This window comes from Archocentrus centrarchus, chromosome 8 (assembly GCF_007364275.1).
Source record: "Archocentrus centrarchus isolate MPI-CPG fArcCen1 chromosome 8, fArcCen1, whole genome shotgun sequence".
In the NCBI taxonomy this organism is placed as follows: Eukaryota; Metazoa; Chordata; class Actinopteri; order Cichliformes; family Cichlidae; genus Archocentrus; species Archocentrus centrarchus.
In genome coordinates this window covers 10,601,472-10,620,460 of record NC_044353.1, presented here as the reverse complement: position 1 = coordinate 10,620,460, position 18,989 = coordinate 10,601,472, and the positions used below count along the sequence as shown (strand labels likewise).

General features: G+C 44.2%; 1 protein-coding gene across 3 annotated transcripts; it reads left to right on the top strand.

The window, feature by feature from the left end:
- The first annotated feature begins 228 nt into the window (after positions 1–228).
- Positions 229–18,811, top strand: LOC115784064 (trinucleotide repeat-containing gene 6B protein-like). 3 transcript variants are annotated; one of them, XM_030735131.1, is made up of 22 exons: positions 287–327; positions 451–564; positions 1,889–1,976; positions 2,892–2,913; positions 3,198–3,638; positions 3,957–6,746; positions 6,874–7,026; positions 7,233–7,420; positions 7,590–7,655; positions 7,865–8,020; positions 8,415–8,552; positions 9,118–9,309; positions 9,509–9,622; positions 9,939–10,149; positions 10,284–10,436; positions 10,590–10,757; positions 11,052–11,198; positions 11,923–12,015; positions 12,217–12,432; positions 13,953–14,023; positions 16,701–16,840; positions 16,955–18,811. In XM_030735131.1, the coding sequence occupies exons 3-22, from the start codon at positions 1,920–1,922 to the stop codon at positions 17,526–17,528; spliced, it is 6,090 nt and encodes a 2,029-aa protein (XP_030590991.1). In that variant the 5' UTR covers positions 287–327; positions 451–564; positions 1,889–1,919; the 3' UTR covers positions 17,529–18,811. The 3 variants fall into 3 exon arrangements, with proteins under 3 accessions (XP_030590992.1, XP_030590990.1, XP_030590991.1); XM_030735132.1 differs by having other exon boundaries at positions 229–564; positions 6,880–7,026; XM_030735130.1 differs by having other exon boundaries at positions 230–564.
- Positions 18,812–18,989: the final 178 nt, after the last annotated feature.

The following is an 18,989-nucleotide window of genomic DNA, read 5'->3' as shown; positions in this document are numbered from 1 at the left end:
TTTTATCTAATTTGATTAAATTTCAAAAGATGAAAAACGGGGGGGAGGAGGAGCTTGTTGTAAGGGGCTTACCCCGCGCATCTGTGTTGTGTTGTTGTTTTGTTTTTTTCCTTTCCAGCTCATTTGTTTACTTATTCATGCATGACGTCATGTTTCCAGCGTTAAGACGCCCTCTGGCGGACGGTGTCGGTGCGAGCAGTGCTCCTCCTCCCCTCTGTGATCAACAAGCAGCCTGGTGATATAATATGCTGGCTAAAGCCTCCACACAGAAGCAAAATGGCCGATAGTAAACTAACCGATCATAGAGCGTCTGACAGTAATCAAGAGGTTATGCATGTTTTGTTTACAGATTGAGAGCTACAGTCGCGCAAAAAAGGATACTCGCCTTTCTTCAGTTTTTCTACGATTAACATTTCGCCTTTCGGTGATGTCATTTCTTATTCAATTTAGCCTTGAAAGCCTCGAAGAACTAGCTCGCTAGGCTAGCTACCTTGCTAGCCTGCTAGCGGTAGGTCTGCAAGAATTTTTGCACAGAAGCACTTTATGTCCTGTGTGATTCCCGAGGTGAGTACTAAACACGGGTGTTACGCACTTATTTAGCTTTACGAAGCACACGGGCCGAGTAGTAACGTGAAGTGTTTATTTCCTCACACAGCGAGCATTTTGGATTTTCTCAGTTTTTAGAATAGCCTCGCTTGTTACGTGTTGAAAAGCTGAGGAAACGTCACAAGTCCGTCGTATTATTTTGGCCCTGTCGAGCCCTTACTACGAGCTCGTTTTCAGCGTATTCACTTGTCTGTAAATGGTGGGTTTTGTGCCCACTGTGGGGCTACGCGTTATGAGAATAAACCGTGTAAGTGAAGGGGGCAGCGTTTGAAAATAAGGGGCCTGGCGTCCATGATCTCTGCAGTTAACTTCGTGCAGGTTACGATCGCGCGGAGCTACGGAGCCACCTTCCTCTGTGACAGCTCCCCGCCGTGAGCCCCGGCTCCCAGGTCAAAGCCGCAGGAGCCCACCAGCCAAGCTGCTTTGAAATCCACCACCATTAGCCAGTTACTCTCCTGGTGCCCCTTTGTAGCTGCACAGCTGTTCCTTACCGGACTGTTAATTACATGAAATCCAGGTTGTTTGCTCCCAGTGGTACGCACATATCCGCCTCGCAAGGCTCTCTTATACTTCTGATCGTTACACGTTGTGCAGTGAAGGGTCACGGCTTTAACTTGTCCGGTTATAGCATGCATTAGCGTCTTGTGTCATGGTGCTAATTATCTACAGCTTGGCTCACAGAATCACTCGGCCTAGGCGCATTTACAGCTCTCTGGAAACAGATCCTTTTATGTTTCCCTTTTTTTTCTCATCTGTTTTGCTGTTGCGCGTTTGCATATTGCATTTGTTTCCTTCTGGCATTGTGGGATGCAGGTGTGAGGTCGTAAAACGAGCCCTTTATAACAGTGGACAGATCACTCATTAAAGCTAGTATCCTTTGGATGATGCTGCCATTGCACTTCCTACTGAAATGCCAGAAATTTACCTGACCTTTTCCAGAAATGCTGTAGAGTATAAAGTCATATGTTTGTTTGGCTGCGGCTCCTGTTTGTCCATTGGTTGGAATTGCAGTCGCTTGCTGGTTAATGAATTATGCAGTGAGAAACAAGACTACCAAGGGCTGTTGTCAAGCTGTCTGCTTCTGGTTAACATTACAGTTCTTACAACACTCGCTGTGTAGGAGTGTACTTGGCGGTGATCTTGTGATAGGATATTATAAATTTCAGGCCAAAATCTATATGTGTGAAACCATGGTATGCGTTTTTTTTTTTTAAATCAGTAAACTAAATTCATTGAGGCTTTAGTTGCATAAATAATTTAACAGGTACATTTCTCTTTCCAGACAGGAGAATCAAGAAGGGGAACAGTAGTTCATGGAAGACAAGAAAAAGAAGAAAGAAGATAAAAAGAAAAGGGAAACCTCTCAGAAGGTAAACTGTCTTCTTACTCTTTGTCTAGTTTGCAGACAATCTGTTTGCTATTCTTTCTTCAGTATCTCTGCCACTTGTCCAGGATTAGTTGTGTTGAATGGGAGTTGAGATAGATTCTTTTTTTTATGTTGCATTATTTGCCAGAATTTTTTAGCCCTCATAACTACTTAAGTACATATGAAATTTTCAGAGCTGAAAACACTTTAACATGCTCTAATGTGACAAGCTATCTATATGACTCTTGAAATATTACCCAAAGTGCACTTAAAAAAACAAAGTTGTCTCCACTGGAAGCAGGTCAAATGCAGATCAAATGCTTGTTTCTGTTCCTCTACGTCATAGACATTAAACTGGTGAAGGTTTGATACTGAAGCTGTGATATATCCCATTATACTGATGCTTAAAGCCGAGTATAGAAAATGTCGAGGAGAACAAAAATTAGATTTTGCCTTTAGATTGTGACATTGAAGCGGCTGTAAAATTGATTTGGTGGCTGTTTATTTGATTGCGTACACATGGCTAGCTTCTGTACTTAGGAAGCTGAGAGAGCTCAAAAAGGCTGTAAAAAAAAAACATAAAATAAAAAGCACCAGCCTTATTTACTTCAAGGATCTTTAACTCATAAAACGAGTAATGTGGTATAATTTCCCATGGCTTCAATAAATAAACTTAAGATACTGTACAAAAAAAAAAAAAAAAAGAAAGGCTTCTGAGGGTGTCAAATAGGAGCTTAAGATTTGGTTTATTTTATACGAAATGACCCCTTGTGGATCTGTGTATGTAGTCACCTGAAAGCAAACTTATTTTTCTGTTTTGTTTTGGGTTTTTGTTTTGTTTTTTATTCAAAATCTCCTCTGCTTTACATCTCTCTCTCGCTCTCTCTCTCCCTCGCCCCCCCCCCCCCTCTCCTCTCAGGTGCCAGAACAAAAAATCAAAGGTATGATTATGTTTTTTGTCATGGCTAAACTCTTCTTTCCTCTGTCACTGAATATTCCACATATCAGTTACATGACTTCTGTTTCTTGTTCTTTAATATGCTTTAAAGAACTTATAAGGTATACAAGGTAATAACCTAGGGAATTATTGCATAGGGTTATGCTCATACATACTTGTATGTAGACCAATAGTAATGTTAATAAACTTCTCATGAACTGAATAACATTCCTACAGTATCTTAATATTTTATATCATACTCATCACTCTCATCTGTGTGTGGTTCAGTGCCAGAATCAGCCAAGCCCTCCTGTTCCCAGCCACCTGCCACCCCAGGCTCAGTGTCCCCCAGCCCTGGCCCTGTTGCCCCCTCATCCCCCAGTCCTGGTGCAGCTGGGGGTTCTGCCCAAGTTCCTCCTGGTGGTGGGAACAATGCAAAGCAGCGGACTGCTGTGGCCAACGGACAGCCCTCCACCTCACCCTCTGGAAGTCAGACTTCCCAGCAGCAGCGATACATGTCTCGAGAGGTTCCACCAAGATTTCGCTGCCAGCAGGACCACAAAGTGCTACTGAAGAGGGGCCAGCCACCGCTGTCCTCCATGCTGCTGGGTGGAGGCGGAGGAGAAGGGGGCTCAGGGGGGGTTGGAGGAGGTAGCGGCTGGGCAGCCGCCCCACCTCTTACCCCACAGGGAGCAGATAACCCCAATGCAAACACAGCTGGAGGCACAGGTGGGCTAATGTTTCAGAACATACAATCATGATCAAGTTTAATGGGTAGTCCAGTAACACAGTAGTAGTCAGCAGTAATCTTGTCTTACATTAGCAAAGAAACTTGCTTTTAAGGTGGATTTTACAGATAAGGCAAGGAATTTCAAACAGAATGCAATCAGTGGCCATTATAATTTAAAAAATATTAATTGTGGTTGTAAAATGACAGTGATCTCTATGCTGACTGGTAATGTAGTGGGACAACCAGTTGAGAAATTCTTAAAGTCATGTGTTAATTGTTGCTAATACTTAAATAAATGGTTGCAATTTTGTCCGTAGATTCCAACCTGGGTTCATCCTCCCCTTCACCCCCAAACTCCTCCTCATCCTCATTATGTGTCGCTGCTCCGTCGTCTTCTACTACTACTACTTCAACTTATGCAAATTCCACATGGGGGGCCGGCTCTGGCAGCCAGTCCTCTTCTCAGGGCTGCGGGAAGGTGTTTGTGGATGGGACTGACCTGGAGGACTGGCCTACCATCATAGGCGGGGCCAAATTGAGTTCTGATGGGGCTGGAGGAGGGGTGCAGGACTGCCCCGGAAACAGCAACAGTAGTGCCTCATGGAGCGAGATAAGCATCCAGCAGAAGGGAGGAGCAGGGAACATGGACAATCCTTCCCCCCCTCGTTCTTCTCCTCTGTCCTCCTCTTCCTCACTTAACGAATGTGTTCAGTCAAGTGGTGGTGGCGTATGGGTCTCTCCCACCTCGTCTCAGGTGGAGGCAGGGCTAGGATCAGCAGCATTTTACAATTCCAAAGTCTCCCATCTTCTTCCTAGCCCTCAGGAGAGCCCTGTGGGTGGCAGCAGCAGTGTCCCTGGTGCCAATTTCAACCCTGACATGAACCCCTCCGCTTGGCCTGCCCTGGTGCATAGTGGGACATCAACTTCAGCTGGGGACGGCCCTCCACTACACTCATCTGTTACTTCATCTTCCTCATGTTCTGCCAGCACCACCCTCATAACCACTCACACTTTTTCATCTGTGAATCAAACTGATCTTTATCAGCAGCACACTGAAACAGCTGTGGGAGCCAGGAGTGGAGAACAGCAACAGCAGCAGCAGCACTTGGGAAACCCAGGACAGGAGCTGGGTTCAGGCGGGGCGGCACGAGAAGCAGGACCAAATCAAGAAGGTGGCAGTGAGGGAGATTGTGGGGCTTCTAGTGAAGGAGAAGGGAGTGGTAATCTTTCCAGCTCTACGTCTTCCTCCTCTGCCACCTCTTCTTGGAGATCCATACCCCCAGTGTCCACTGACCTCAGTGCAGGGGCCTCACAGGCAGATGGGTGGGGTGGAGGAGGGAGTGGAGCTCAGGGGCAGGAAGGGAATGTTTGGGGCTCTGGTACCCCAGGTAACAAGACAGGGTGGGGCAGGGGAAATGGTGGTGGTTCAACTACCCCGGTGGTATCTCAGGGACCGTGGGAAGGAAGCAGTTCAGATGCAGAGTGGGGTGGAACTGCAGGAATTGCAAGTTCAAGTAATTTAGCAATAGCCAGTGGAAGAGGAGTAGAGGGGAGCAGCATCAGCAGTAGTGCAGGCAGCCTAGGTATTGTTGGCAGCAGTTTGGAGGACTCTTCCTCACCAAAGTTTGCAACTATGACAAAAGCTTGGGACAATCAGAAAGGGATGGATAGTGGGGATGGGGCAGTTGTGGAAAGGGGTGGAGGCACTGGAGGTGAAGGACCATCCTCTAGTGGAGGAGGATCCATAGCTGGAAGTGGAGGAGGCGGGAGTGGTAGCGAACAGAAACAGGAATGTTCCTCGTCTGGGCACCACCCCTCCCATCAGACCTCCAATGCTGAAGTGGCCTTACTTAGCTTGCTCAATCGATCTGACCTGGACCCAAGGGTTCTGTCCAACACGGGCTGGGGGCAGACCCAGATTCGACAGAATGTGGCCTGGGACCTGGACACCACATCAGGAGTAGGGAATAGAAATGAAAGAAACACTTCATCTTCCTCTGCATTTTCATCAGCAACTATGAACACTACCACTAGTCGCAGTCCTAGGTACCCATCTAACACTGGTTCAGTAACTAATGATACATCTGGTGGCAACCACACAACCAGCCTGAACTCTACAGTAAGGGATGGCTGGGATGGTGGTGCTAAACAGTCCACCTGTGTTCCGCATATGCCAAGTAGCACTATAAGGAAGCTGGGATCATCAGATGAAGAGAGAGAGGGCAACCAGGGGAAGGCAGCTGGAGGCTGGGGTGATCTCCCACCTGAAAACCAGGGCAAAGGATGGGGAACTGAAGAACAACAATGGGGAGATCAAAGAGGAGGTAACTGGAGAGACATAGGAGAACAGGGTAGTGGATGGACAGATAGTCCAGAGGATAAAGGAAAAGGGGGATGGAAGGGGACTGGAAGAGGGGAGGCAAGTGGTTGGGGGGCAGGAGACTGGGGACAGAGAGACTCTACACCTGGAGGTGGGTGGGGAGATGGGCGAAGCAGAGGTGGAAGCAACTCTGATGAGGGGTCTTCCTGGGGTAATTCGGATGAAGGAGGATCTCAGCGAGGAGGATGGGGAGATGTGGGTGGAGTGAAATCCCACCCGGACTGGGGGAGTGCCAAGCCCCACACAGCAGCAGCAGCACAGATACCAAACAGCCAAGTGACACCAATGAAAGCCCCAAATCAACAGCAGCACCAATCACAGGCCCAGCAACCACCAGGCGGTCCCATGCAAGGAGGGTGGAACAGCCGGCCAAATGTTGGAGGTGGAGGTCCACCTTCCAAGAATCAGAACCAAAGTTCGGGCTGGACCTCTGGCCCGATTCCCCAAATCTCTGGAGGTAGTGGTGGTGGTGACACCTTGGAGCCCAGTGGCTGGGAAGAACCCTCGCCTCAGTCTATCAGCCGCAAAATGGAAATTGATGATGGCACATCAGCCTGGGGAGACCCAAACCGCTACAAGAGCAAGAATGTGAACTTATGGGACAAGAACAGTGCGGTTCCAGGCCAGAGCCACGCTCAGCAGGCCCCACCACCGTCCATACAGCAACAACCACCTAGAAGGCAGCAGGGGATGCAGCCCAGCAGCACATCTGGCAATGGTGCCGTGGGTAAGAAAACATTTTATTACACAGTGTCAGCCTTGTTAGCAACCTTACTGACTTTTGTCATTAAAACTATAAACTTTTAAGCTTCTTTTATGTAGTTTTCTAAAGCATAATGTCTAATTTTATCAAGGTGCAGGCATGTGGGGAGGAGGTGCACAAGCTGTGGATAATGGTACAGCGGCTTGGGGCCAGGCATCAGATGCAGCATCAGGTTGGGGTGATCCAGATGAACCTGGCAAAGCTTCTGGCTGGGTGAATCCTTCACCCAACCCTGGTAAACCTGGTAAGAATTAAAAAAAAAAAAAAAGTGCAATATTTTATTTTTGTGTTGTTGATGATGCCTCAGAATCACAAGACAGACATTTAACAATGTTGCACTTCTCTTAGAAAAAATGGGCTTCAGAAATTTTAACCCCACAAGTTACAAATAGAGCATTTCCAGAGAAACGGCTGACCTTATCATAACCGTCTGTTTTGTTTTTGCTGCAGGTGTCAAGTCAATTGAAAGCTGGATTGGAAAGGGAGACTCTATTTCAGCTTCCCGTCACCCCAGCTGGGATGAGGAAGAAGACGGTGGTGGAGGAGCCTGGAACAGCACGGGCTCCCAGGGAAGCAGCTCCTCCTTCAACTCTGGAGGCTGGGGTCAGACACACGGAGGAAAAAGAGGAAACATCAAGGTGAGGGGGGAAAAGATTCAAGGACACACAAAGTATATGTTACCAAGTTCATTGTATCACAACAAAACAGTTTGATCTTTGTTTAGAACTTTTCTTAATATGACTCTAATTTTAACTTAATCATTTTTTTTCACCAAGAGTAATGTTTGAATTTTTTTTTTTTTTTAAGACTGGAGGAGGAGGGGACAGTTGGATGAACCCAGTGTCACGCCAGTTTTCAAATATGGGCATTCTGGTAAGATGTTAATATAATAATTTTTAATAATATCTTTTATGTCTTTAGTGCCATTTCTGTTGTATGATTCTTTTCTTTTTCTTATTTTTTTCTCCAATAAAAGTTGTTTAACCTACATCATTATGGTTGGTTGTTACATTATCAGTGAGGATGCTGTCACTGTACTTTTAAAGAGTGAGGTTATGTTACATTTTTTTTCTGTCTCTCAGGATGATCCAGGTGTCGACAAAAAGATGGAAGGAGACAAGAGAGGAATAACTGACTATAACGGAGAGATGCGGAGGGGAGGAAGAGGTGGAGGAGGTTACCGCATGCCTAGTTCCAAAGATATAGGTCCTGTTGACATGGGGCCCTATGGTGAAAAGGTTTGTTTACAGTGTTAACTAGTGTATTATTTTATTAACCTCACATTTTTCATAGTTAGCTGCCAGTTTGAATAATTTGAACTTTAATACTGACAATATCGACTGTGTGGGTGTTTATTTTTAAGTGTTAGAAAATAATTAATGACCACTTTCGGAAGCACACAGGTTTTTAGACACGAAGTCCCGTTTCTTACCAGTGCTGTGAAGATTTAATCAGCTGTGACAGCTAAAACAGTGGAGCTGAAATTGAAGAGAAATGCTCCTTTCCTTTAAATGTGGGATGAAATAAACTTTATGCTTCATCTGTTCTTGCTGTGCTCAGGGGCCCCACAAAATGTTATATGCACTTTGAGAGCCCTGGCTTTAGTTGTACATTATTTCCATTATGCTCCAGATGGGTGGCCATGGAGTGTTTGTTAGCGGCAGCGGAGGGATGCCTCAGCCTCGAGGGATGCACCAGCCTGGCATGCATCCGATGAACCCCTCCCAGGGGTTACGTGCTCAAGTGCCTCATCAGTTCCTGTCTGCTCAGGTTTGTTTCCTTCTGTGATCTTATTAATTATGATGAACTTGTTTTTACAAGTCACGGAGACACATAGTGAATTTTCAGTTCATCTCAGTGTATATCTTATAATTTGCAAAAGAGGAGGTCATTGAGCATTAAACAGCAAATGCAGCCTCACACTTCTGGGGATCTTTCACAAGTTTTTGAGAGACGTTTATAATTATTATATATACATAATAACATGAAAGATTATGTTTGCCAATGTCGTGAATGTAATTGTCTTTATCTCTTATTAATTGCAGTCTATACATAACCATAAATGATAGCATTACTATTGGTTAGTAGACATGAGTAGTTATAATTTCACTTTTTTTGACAGGTAATTAAACTATAGCTACCATTTGTCAACAATAGTTATTATAAAGCCACATAATCTGCCTCATCTACCTGTGTGGTAAATGTGACACCAATTTCATATTGGTGTCACATTTACTACGCAAAAAATACATTTCCTAATTTGGTTTAGCTTCTGCAAATAGTGCTCCAAGTGTCTTTCAGCCTCCATGTACTTATGAATTCTTGTGGCATGCAGGTGCCGGGTCCTATGCTGAAGCAGATGCCCTCTCCTGGTGGCAGTGTGGGTGGTGTAGTTGGAGGAGTAGGAGGTGTTGGTGGCGTTGGAAGTGTCGGAGGGGTTGGTGGAGGCGTGTTCCCTCCCCAGATTTCCCCGCAGCAGCTAGCAGTGCTCAGCAACATTTACCCCCCCATGCAGCAGTTCCATCTGGTAAGTGCCTAAATGTTGTGTCATCGACTGACTGATTGCTATAAAACATTTTCAAATCGTTGTTCTACATTTGAAAACTTACAAAGTAGCAAATCTAGACTAAATACATCACAATACGGTGTAACTGATTAAAATGAAACGCATGCCGTGTGTATTTGTTCTTGTCAGTCTCTGATCATTTCTGTCCACCGACACACAGGCTTGTCAGCTCCTGCTGCAACAGCAGCAGCAGCAGCAGCAACAGCAGCTCCTGCAGAACCAGAGGAAGTTCCCTCAGCCTCAGCCTCTCAGGCAGCAGCCAGACCCACAGCAGGTGAGCGTGCACGTTTTGAATCTCGATGCTGTACCACACCAATAGTACCTCGACCATTTTCCCCTGCAGCAATGACGCTGTCTTGCTTACACTACAGAAAGTACTCAGTAGGAAGTGGTCAGAATTGCTCAGAAGGTTGGTTGGGCCAATTAACTAAGGCGTCGATGAGAAACCACCACTTTATTTTTAACCTTTGGTTTGACAAATGTGACTATAGTGTTCCCTTCAGTCATGTAGACTAGAACTTGTGAAACTATATAACATACATGTAATTTGTGACCATTCAATTTTATGTTTTTGAATTCTATGTTCTCAGCTGGCAAAGATTATGGCTATTCTGCAGCAGCAGAGGCAGCATCAGCAGGGTGGAGTTGGAGGAGGAGCAGCAGCAGGAGGGAGCTCCAAACTGTCTCCCTCTCACCTGGGAGGAGGCCTATCCAAACAGGCCATGGTAGACTCCGTTCCACATCCTGGAATTGGGGGCCCCTTATCAGACCTTCATGCCAAAACACAAGGGATGTACTCTGGTGAGTCCAGCTGCCTAAGTGCTTGTGGTAAGATGTAATGCAGTGCTCACCAGCTTTCCGTAAGGCTGCATCAAACTGATAAATATCAGAATGTTACACGCTCGTGAATGGTGACACCTTTTTCCTCTTACCAGGGCTTAATCCTGGAAGTAACCTTTCAGGACTGGAGCTCGGTTCCATGATGGGAGGGATGAAGGATATAGGAGGACAGCAGTCCCGCTTCAAATGGATGATGGAGGGACACTCTCCGGCTCCCTCTCCCCCTGACTCAACCATACACAAGAATGGTAGGTAAACAGATGGTCTGTTCCCATCTGCAACTGTTGTGTTAATCACCTTCTTTCACAGTATATCTGAATGAACCACTGTGAATCAAAACGTTGCGAAACATATTCATGTCAGTCTGTTTGACCTCCTTTCTCTCGTGTCCCATTTTAAAGGCCCTTTACCCAGTGCTGTAAAGGTTAGAGGAGGGTCTCCTTATTCCCAGTATGAAATGCTGGGCAGTGATGGTTTGGGGATTCCCCCTCAGGGCTCTGCAGACAGCTGGCACCGGACCCCCGGTAGTAAAATGGGGAACAAACCTGCCACATCAAGCTGGCCTCCAGGTGAGTGTGTCTTTGTCTGCTACTTGCTGCAAAATAAATTAAGATAGGAAGAAGAACAGACTGTACAGAAACAAATGTTTTTCATTTTAATAACTAAAGTAAAGAAAGAACGATCTAGATTAATTTGCTTCCAATGTTGGGGCCACCCAGTACATGCAATACTTAGTTTTTAGATTTAGAGCCAGCATAGTTAACAAACCTTGCAGGAAAAATTACTGAGTTAGGCTATTTTGCACAGGATATCCATTAATCGGTAGGTTTTTTTGTTTTTGTTTGTTTTGTGTGTGATGACAGAATTTCAGCCTGGTGTGCCCTGGAAGGGAATACAGAACAGTGGAGACCCAGAGTCTGATCCCTATATGACCCCTGGTAGTGTTCTTGGCTCCCCAGGATCCCCGAGCCTCAATGACTCTGACCACCAGTTACTGCGAGACAACATAGGTACGTATTGTTTTAGACCTGGTATTAAGATTTGCGATCCATATCCATCCCAAATAAAGCTGAGAATAGATTACAGGGACTTGCTGTCCTAATGGCATTAGTCACTTTTAAGAGAACAAGAACATGACTTTGAAATTTTGCCATCTAATCTGTTATATGGCTTAAGGTGCAGTTGTTAATAAAGTGCATTACAATCTAATAAGTTCCTCTTTGAAGGCTGCAGCTCATCCCTACGAGGATTAAAGCTAAGCGGAAAATCTTTTCACCACTTACTGTTATCACTGTCAAATGGGGATCATATTTCGTTTGTCTAATTTTTTATTAAGAGCAGTTACTCAGCTCTTACAAAGACTTCTACCAAAAAAAACCCCTGGAAATATTTTTATTCTGGCTTATTCTCTTATTACCCACACAAGAACCAGATAAAGCCATTTTAAGCATATTGCTACTTTTTCTAGATCAATATAAGCTGCTTTTCATTAGTGGGTGCACCCCCATTGTTAAAACACATGCAGAAATTGGCTGAGGTAACAGATTTGCTGCAGACAGGGTTTTTTTTCTTAAATAATTAGTTTTTGAAAAATATCTGGCTCTGCACTGAAGTAACTGAAAGTCTTAGGTTGGATATTTTCTGCCAGGCTCCATAGTCCAACTGAATTATGGTTGTCTTGTCTTGTTTATCACAGGATGTGTTGCATCGAGATAATCTTGTAATGTTTTGTAGGGCCAAATCCTTCTCTCAACACCTCGCTGCCTTCACCTGGTGCCTGGCCCTACAGTGCCTCAGACAGCCCCCTCAGCAATGCACACAGCACAGGTGGGTTTTTAATATATTCTTTAACTGCTTTTACATTTTGACTTATGCTACTTAATATTGGCCTTATGATTTCTTTATTTCTGTCATGTGATAGCACTGTATTTTACATAAGATTTTTCTACAAAGATGCCAATGACAATAACTGAACTGTGTGTTTTTCTTGTTTTCCCCACTTTCATCCACTCCTCATTTCTTTCTTAGGAAAGTACACCGAGTACAAGACCAGCTGGCCTCCAGAGCCCATTGGACAGAACAAGTTGTGGAAGACCAGTCGCAACAGCTCACAGCTGCCACGCCCCCCTCCTGGCCTCACAAATCAGAAGCAGGCCTCACCCTCACCATGGGGTACTGGTGGACCTCGGTTGGCCCGGAGCTGGGGCGGGGGTGGGATTAATCAAGAGTCAAGATTTGGGCCAGGTACCTTTTTTTTACAGGGAACTGATTTTATAGTTTATAACTTAACTACCGTATTTTTCGGACTATAAGCCGCTACTTTTTTCCCACGTTTTGAACCATGCGGCTTATAGCCCGGTGCGGCGTTTCTGTGGATTTTTCTTTAACCACCAGGGGGCTCTTTAGCAGGATATGAATCATGGGACGTCAAAGTTGGAAATCAAAGAAGAAAGCGCCAACAAGTGCTAGCAGCAGGCACAAAAGAGATTTTTTTCAAACTCCCTCATCATGGAAACCACAAAAAGAACTTCCTATGATGCCGCTTTTAAGTTGAGGGCTATCGACCTGGCACTACAGGAGGGAAATAGAGCCGCTGCACGTAAGCTCGGCGTGAACGAATCAATGGTGAATTGACTTGTTATAACTCAAATTTGGGGTTGTCTGTCCCCCTCTGCTGAGTGCCGAGTAATTGTGGAAAACCAAGAGCGGCGGAGATACCAGCGGCTTATAGCCCGGTGCGGCTTATATATGTACGTTTCCAGTTTTTTCCAAAAAATTTGTAGGTGCGGCTTATAGTATGGTGCGCTCTATAGTCCGGAAAATACGGTATATATTGTATAGAGGACAGGGATGTGTGCGACTAGTCAACTAATTAAAAATTCTGTGTCATTGCACATCTCCATGCAACGAAATTCTGTTTGACACCTCTCCCTTTTTTCACAGCAGCATATCAATGAGAACAAGATCTAAATTTCACAAGCTAATAGTCGCTGTTGTCACTAGTGGTACTAGACGTAGTAGTCAGTCAGCCAAATTAAGATTTTAATTGATACCCAGTGCCGTAAATGTTTCTTCTAAATGTTACGCAGCAATCTGCCACCAGATAGAGCTGCAGTCCTAACATTGTTATAGGAAAAAGGCCATAACTCTGTTAATCTTGGCCTAATTTTATTCAGTGTAATATTGTTAATTATTTTTGAAGTTTTACAGTCTGAAGTGCACCTCCCCAAGAAACATTCATTTCTGGCTACTTCCCCCAAGTTTGTACAAAGAAGCAAAAAATAGAGGGAAAAATGTGTTTGCACCTTAAACTGACCACAGCAAAGAGTAGGACCCAGGAGGGGGAAAAGTCCCAGCATTTTGTGTTTCTGTTGGCCGGCACCGCATGTAAAAACACTGGTACTCGACCTGTAGGAGCATAAACGCCGGCAACAACTTCGGCCACTTATAGGTTACGTCGTAGCTCTACAGAGACCCAGCGCTGAAGTCTGAATCAGGCGTAAGCTGAAGAGGTAGGTCCGCAACCTGCCCCTGGATACGCGGACGAAAATGGATGGATGCTTGCCTTGTTTTACTATCATTTTTAGATTTTAACTTTTATTGAGATGCGTGTCATGAAGTGTAAAACAATGAGCATCATTCACAGTGCGCAGAGGAACATCCTTAACAGAGGATGATCATAACATTGTTATGATACCTAGTGTCAAATATGTCATGTGTGTAACTAAAGAAATCTTGTCTTTGTCTCCTTATTTCTTGTTTAGTCTCAGCTTGGAGTGATGGTGCAGCCTCCAGAGGCAGCTGTTGGTTGCTGCTGAGCAACCTGACTCCTCAGGTAAGGAGTGAGGTGAAATAAAACACAGGGACAGGTTAAGGGAGAAGGAAAACCTGAGAAATGACTAAACAGACAATTACTAGTGTCTTTATAAACTGAGCTGGTGCAGAAGGGTGAGGTAAATGGTAACAGGACTATATTGTGTGTTTTATGTTTTTGTTGAGTATTCAGTCAGGCACACGTTAACTACCACTAGTGAATAATCACAAAATTAAGATCCCTTATTTTGCTAAGAAGCGCAGGTTTGAGAGTACTTTGGAAGAGCTTTTCCTGCAAAACATAAGAGAATAAAAAACGGTCTGTGAGTACAATTACCCATGAGCCTCTAAAGTGGGGAAGACACGTAGCTCCATACACACTGGAAACAGCTTCTCACATGAGTGCAGCTGCTAAAGCATCCCAGAGCGCCTTGTCAAGACACTCAACAGTCTTGTTTTGTTCCCACCTCTGCTCACATGAGACAGTCCAGTTATTAGTAAAAAATCCAAAATTTATTTCTCAGATTTATTCATTTGACACAACAGTGACTTGGAAATTAAAAGTACAATATTAAATTGGTAAGGGGTTTTTATATGTGTTTATATAATATCAACTATTGCCATTACATTCATGACCCGTTTATTCTTCTTCTGACTTTGAAATAAATGTTAGATGTTTAGATTTAACTCATTGTCATTGTGCACACAAGGCACACAACGAAATGATCGTTCCAGATAACTCATCCAAAGACCGGTGTTAATGTTAGGCAATGTGGGTTAAGGACACAACGCAGCACAGGGGCTCGAACCTGCAACCTTTTGGCTGCAAGGCGAGTGCTTACCCACTGCGCCACTGCCACAAATCATCAGCAGTCAAAGAGCTGCCACTGCTCAGACCAGGACAAATTTCTCTTCCATCAGCAGCCAAACTTTTATCTTCTTCTGCTTATCCTTTTCAGGGTCACAGGGGGGCTGGGTGGGAGCTAGCTTTTGTAGGACTATAACCAGGGTACACCCTGATCAGGTCACCAACCTGTTGCAGGGCTAACACAGAGACAGACAACCACACTCACACCTATGGGCAATTTAGAACCACCAGTTAACCCCACTAACTGCTTGTCTTTGGACTGTGGGAGGAAAGTTGTAGAAAACCCACAGAAACATGGGGAGAACATACCAACTCCACACAGAAAGGTCTTGGCCAGATGGTGGATTCGATCCCAGGACCTTCTTCTTGTGAGACAGCAGCGCTAACCACCGTGCTGCCCTTTATCATCCTGTTTTTGTGTGTACTACTGGCACAATAAAGTGGGGTTACTGTAATTTGAGGGGAAATGTAGATTTTGTTTGTTTTGCAAGTACATGAACTTCAAAAATGAATCAGATTGCTAGGTAAAACAAAAAGCTAGACAGCATTATACTCAGTGCAACTGCTTTTCAGTTGCTTTCTTGTTTACAAGGGGCTATCACAGCGAGTAGCCCCATGTGTCTATTTTTTTTTTAAACACCAGAAGCCCTACCTGACACAACCCCAAAGGTGTTTGGGTCTGCTCCTGGGATCGAACCAGGGATTTAGCCTTGTTAGGCAGTTGTCTAAACCACTACACTACTGTACCACCATACTCAGTGCCAGTTATTTTTCACATGCACCATGAAAATGTATAGTAGTTGTGCAAAATTAACCATTTGTGTAGTATGAAATAGTAATCTAGGTTGATGTGTGCTATAATAAAATTATTAATGCAGTTTAAGGTACTGTGACTTTAAAAAGAAAACACCTCAGTTTTAAAAATTGATTTTCTTAAGTACTTCATGTGTCAGGCATTACAGGGTTAAACCCCTTTGCCACAACATAAAAACTGAGGCCATATTAACGGCTACATTTACAGATTGGTCAGGGTTTAGGAGCTTTAAAATGCTGTGCTCATTCATTTGCATTCCCCTTCAGTCTGTCCTATGCAAATTGCACAGAACCATCCGTGACCCAGCTGTAATTTGATTGCCAAGTTGGATGAGCCATTTAATCAATTAGAGTTTGTATAAATGACACTTGCAGGACTTTCTCTGTGAAAATCATAAAAATGAAAGTGTTTTCTAGATGTTGACCAAGTTTGTTTTGGTTCCCAAAGTTGGTTTTTCATTAGTCCATTTGGCCTCACTTGTGTCTCCCATGCAAATGTAACTTTATTACAGATCAATAAAGCCACAGCTTGCCACTTAGGTTATTTATTAATACACAGTTTTTCATAACAATTGTTGTGTAGCCACCTGGATTACCTGACCTTTCTCTGGCCCAGTAAGTGATCACTCAAGATTGTGGATAATTACTGTATGAAAGTTACATCACACATGCACGTGTTTCACCGTCTTTCTGAAGACACTGATTGATATTATGCATCTCCTTTCGCCTTCCTTTTGAACCTTCACTATTGCAACAAAATGCCGATCCCTAATCTAATTCTAATCAAAACGTAAAACCAAGTCGCGGTCCTCAAATTGCCCTTAACGCTAGAAAGACCAGCGTTATTTTTGGGTTTCTCAGAACTCAAAAATCTCTTCACAGTAATGAATTTCTTACCAAAATTGGTTCTCTTAAATGTGGCAAAACCTAAACACACACACACACACACACACACACACACACACACAGAGTCTGATCCCAATATGGTACCTATACAATTATTCCTTGTTTCCTGTAGATTGATGGCTCCACGCTGAGGACCATCTGTATGCAGCACGGACCCCTGCTGACCTTCCACCTCGGCCTGACCCAGGGCAGCGCTCTCATTCGTTACAGCACCCGGCAGGAAGCAGCCAAGGCCCAGAGTGCACTGCACATGTAGGTTTACTTATACCCTCACTGCTCCACATAAACCAAACAATAAACCTGCACCTTCTGACCTGAAGAACCTTGTCTTATAACTTTTTTTTTTATTTTATTTTTTAAATACAGGTGTGTCCTGGGCAACACCACAATCCTGGCGGAGTTTGTGAGTGAAGAGGAGGTTGCTCGCTATGTTGCACATTCCCAGGCCGGAGGTGCAGAGGGGGCTAGCTCAGGAGGAGCAGCGGTCAGTGGGGCGCAGGGTTCATCTGGAACAGGCACAACTGTGGCCAGCAGTGGAGGAAATTCCCCGGGGAGTGAGCGGGCAGCAGTAGGTGTAACTTCAGGTGGAAACGGAAATGGTAGCGGAGGAGGAGAGAGTGGAGCAGCGGTTCTAGCTGGAGTTAGGTCCTCTGGCTCTGGCTGGCAGAGTCTCGATGGTACAGGCAGTTCTTCAGAGACCTCCTCAGCCCAAGGACCTGGGCTGGGGATATTTTCCCAGTGGAGCACCAATGGGGCAGGGGAGGGAGGAGGCGTTGGGGGAGTAGAGTCAGGGAGGTCTGGGCTTTGGGGAGGTATGACTGCAGGATACCCCAGCAGCAGCCTGTGGGGGGCACCGCAGATGGAGGAAAGGCACCAAATGGACAGCCCTGCTGGATTGTTACCCGGTGACCTGCTGGGGGGAGGAGCTGATTCCATCTGAGGAGCCCCCATCCATTTGTACGTGTAGGTTTGGACACACTGATACAGCATACACTGGGATACATATGTACTTAATATGGCACACACACACACACACACACATTACATGGTATGCATATAAATGTACTACACACATACACACGTGTGCATACGTATACGTAGTATGCATATTTATGTGCACACACAAAGCAGAAATGTGAGACATGCTTACACATTCTTGTGGCCAGACTTAAGCTATTATATAAACAAATGCAGGGACTGTTAGATGTGTATACAGCCTTTTTCCACAGATGAAGATTTCAACTGCTTAGACTTGAATCCTGAAAAAGAATGAAAAGTCAGTTGGTCTGAAAGACTTGACTGGATTGCAATGTGCTTAGTAAATAGGGGACTTTTCAGCAGATTTACATACACATGCACACACCAAATACAGAGAAGCCTTCAGACAGATAGGCACTGTAAACAGCATTACCTTCATCGTAAAAGAGAACTTAAAAACTACTACATGAGGTTTAAAGTGCAGTTTGTATTCACATCCCCTTAAAGATGGAGATCGAATCCAAACACATGCAAACAGCTCTGATTGACAGCAGAACTGTATCTTACTGTGTATGTTAAGTTTGTTTTGTTTTGTTTCTGTTTGTATGGTTTTAAATTTTAAACAGTGAAAATACTGAAAAATGTCATTGTTCTGTTTTCAAAATGCTGACCTCCTACTGTTGTATCTCACGCACTCTTTCTCTGTTATTCTCTCTTGAACATGTTGCAGTGATAAATGTTAAATTGCAGGCAGTTTGCGGCTATGATGCATTTCTCCATGTGTTGATACTGTGTGCGTGTAGTGTCATACACACTGAGTGTAAGTGAGACTGAGACCAAGTAAGTGGATTAAACCACCGCAGTTGTCGTGCGCCTGTGTGTGTGTGTGTGTGTGTGATTGTGAGGATAATGTGTGTGCATGTTAATGCCTGTCATAATGTGGGCAAGGCTGCTTACTTATACAGAAGGTCTATACAAAAATGTTTTGAGTGCATTCAGTATACTGCTGACTGTGTGTTTAAGAAATATTCGCACTAATGCTTTTCTCTCTCATTTGAAGTTGGGTTTTTTTTGTTTTTTTTTTTTAAAAAAAAAGCAGACTTGTCTTTTTTATTGTCCGACCTGCAATAATAAAAAAGAACATTTTAATGACACAAAGAGCTGAAGGCATACACGTCAAAGGAAAAAGGACATGCCAAATCTTATCAAACTGTGTGGAGCGGGAGGGATGGGTGGGTTGGGTTGTTTACAGATGCAGAGTAAGCGTTACCGTACGTTTTTAATGTTCTGTTGTTGTGTATTCGTTTTAAATTAAGACAGGCTTTAACACTCCTGTTCAGTGTTTTTGTTTTGAGATTTTACAAATGAAAAAAAAAAATTTATTTAAACAAATGAGAACAAGATTAATAAAAATGAAAGTATT

Excerpts from the sequence above, each read along its gene's own strand:
- LOC115784064 (XM_030735130.1), top strand. The coding sequence starts at position 1,920 with ATGGAAGACAAGAAAAAGAAGAAAGAAGATAAAAAGAAAAGGGAAACC. Across the intron at positions 8,553-9,117 it reads ATCAGTTCCTGTCTGCTCAG|GTGCCGGGTCCTATGCTGAA; the intron begins GTTTGTTTCCTT and ends TGTGGCATGCAG. Across the intron at positions 10,758-11,051 it reads CACATCAAGCTGGCCTCCAG|AATTTCAGCCTGGTGTGCCC; the intron begins GTGAGTGTGTCT and ends GTGTGATGACAG.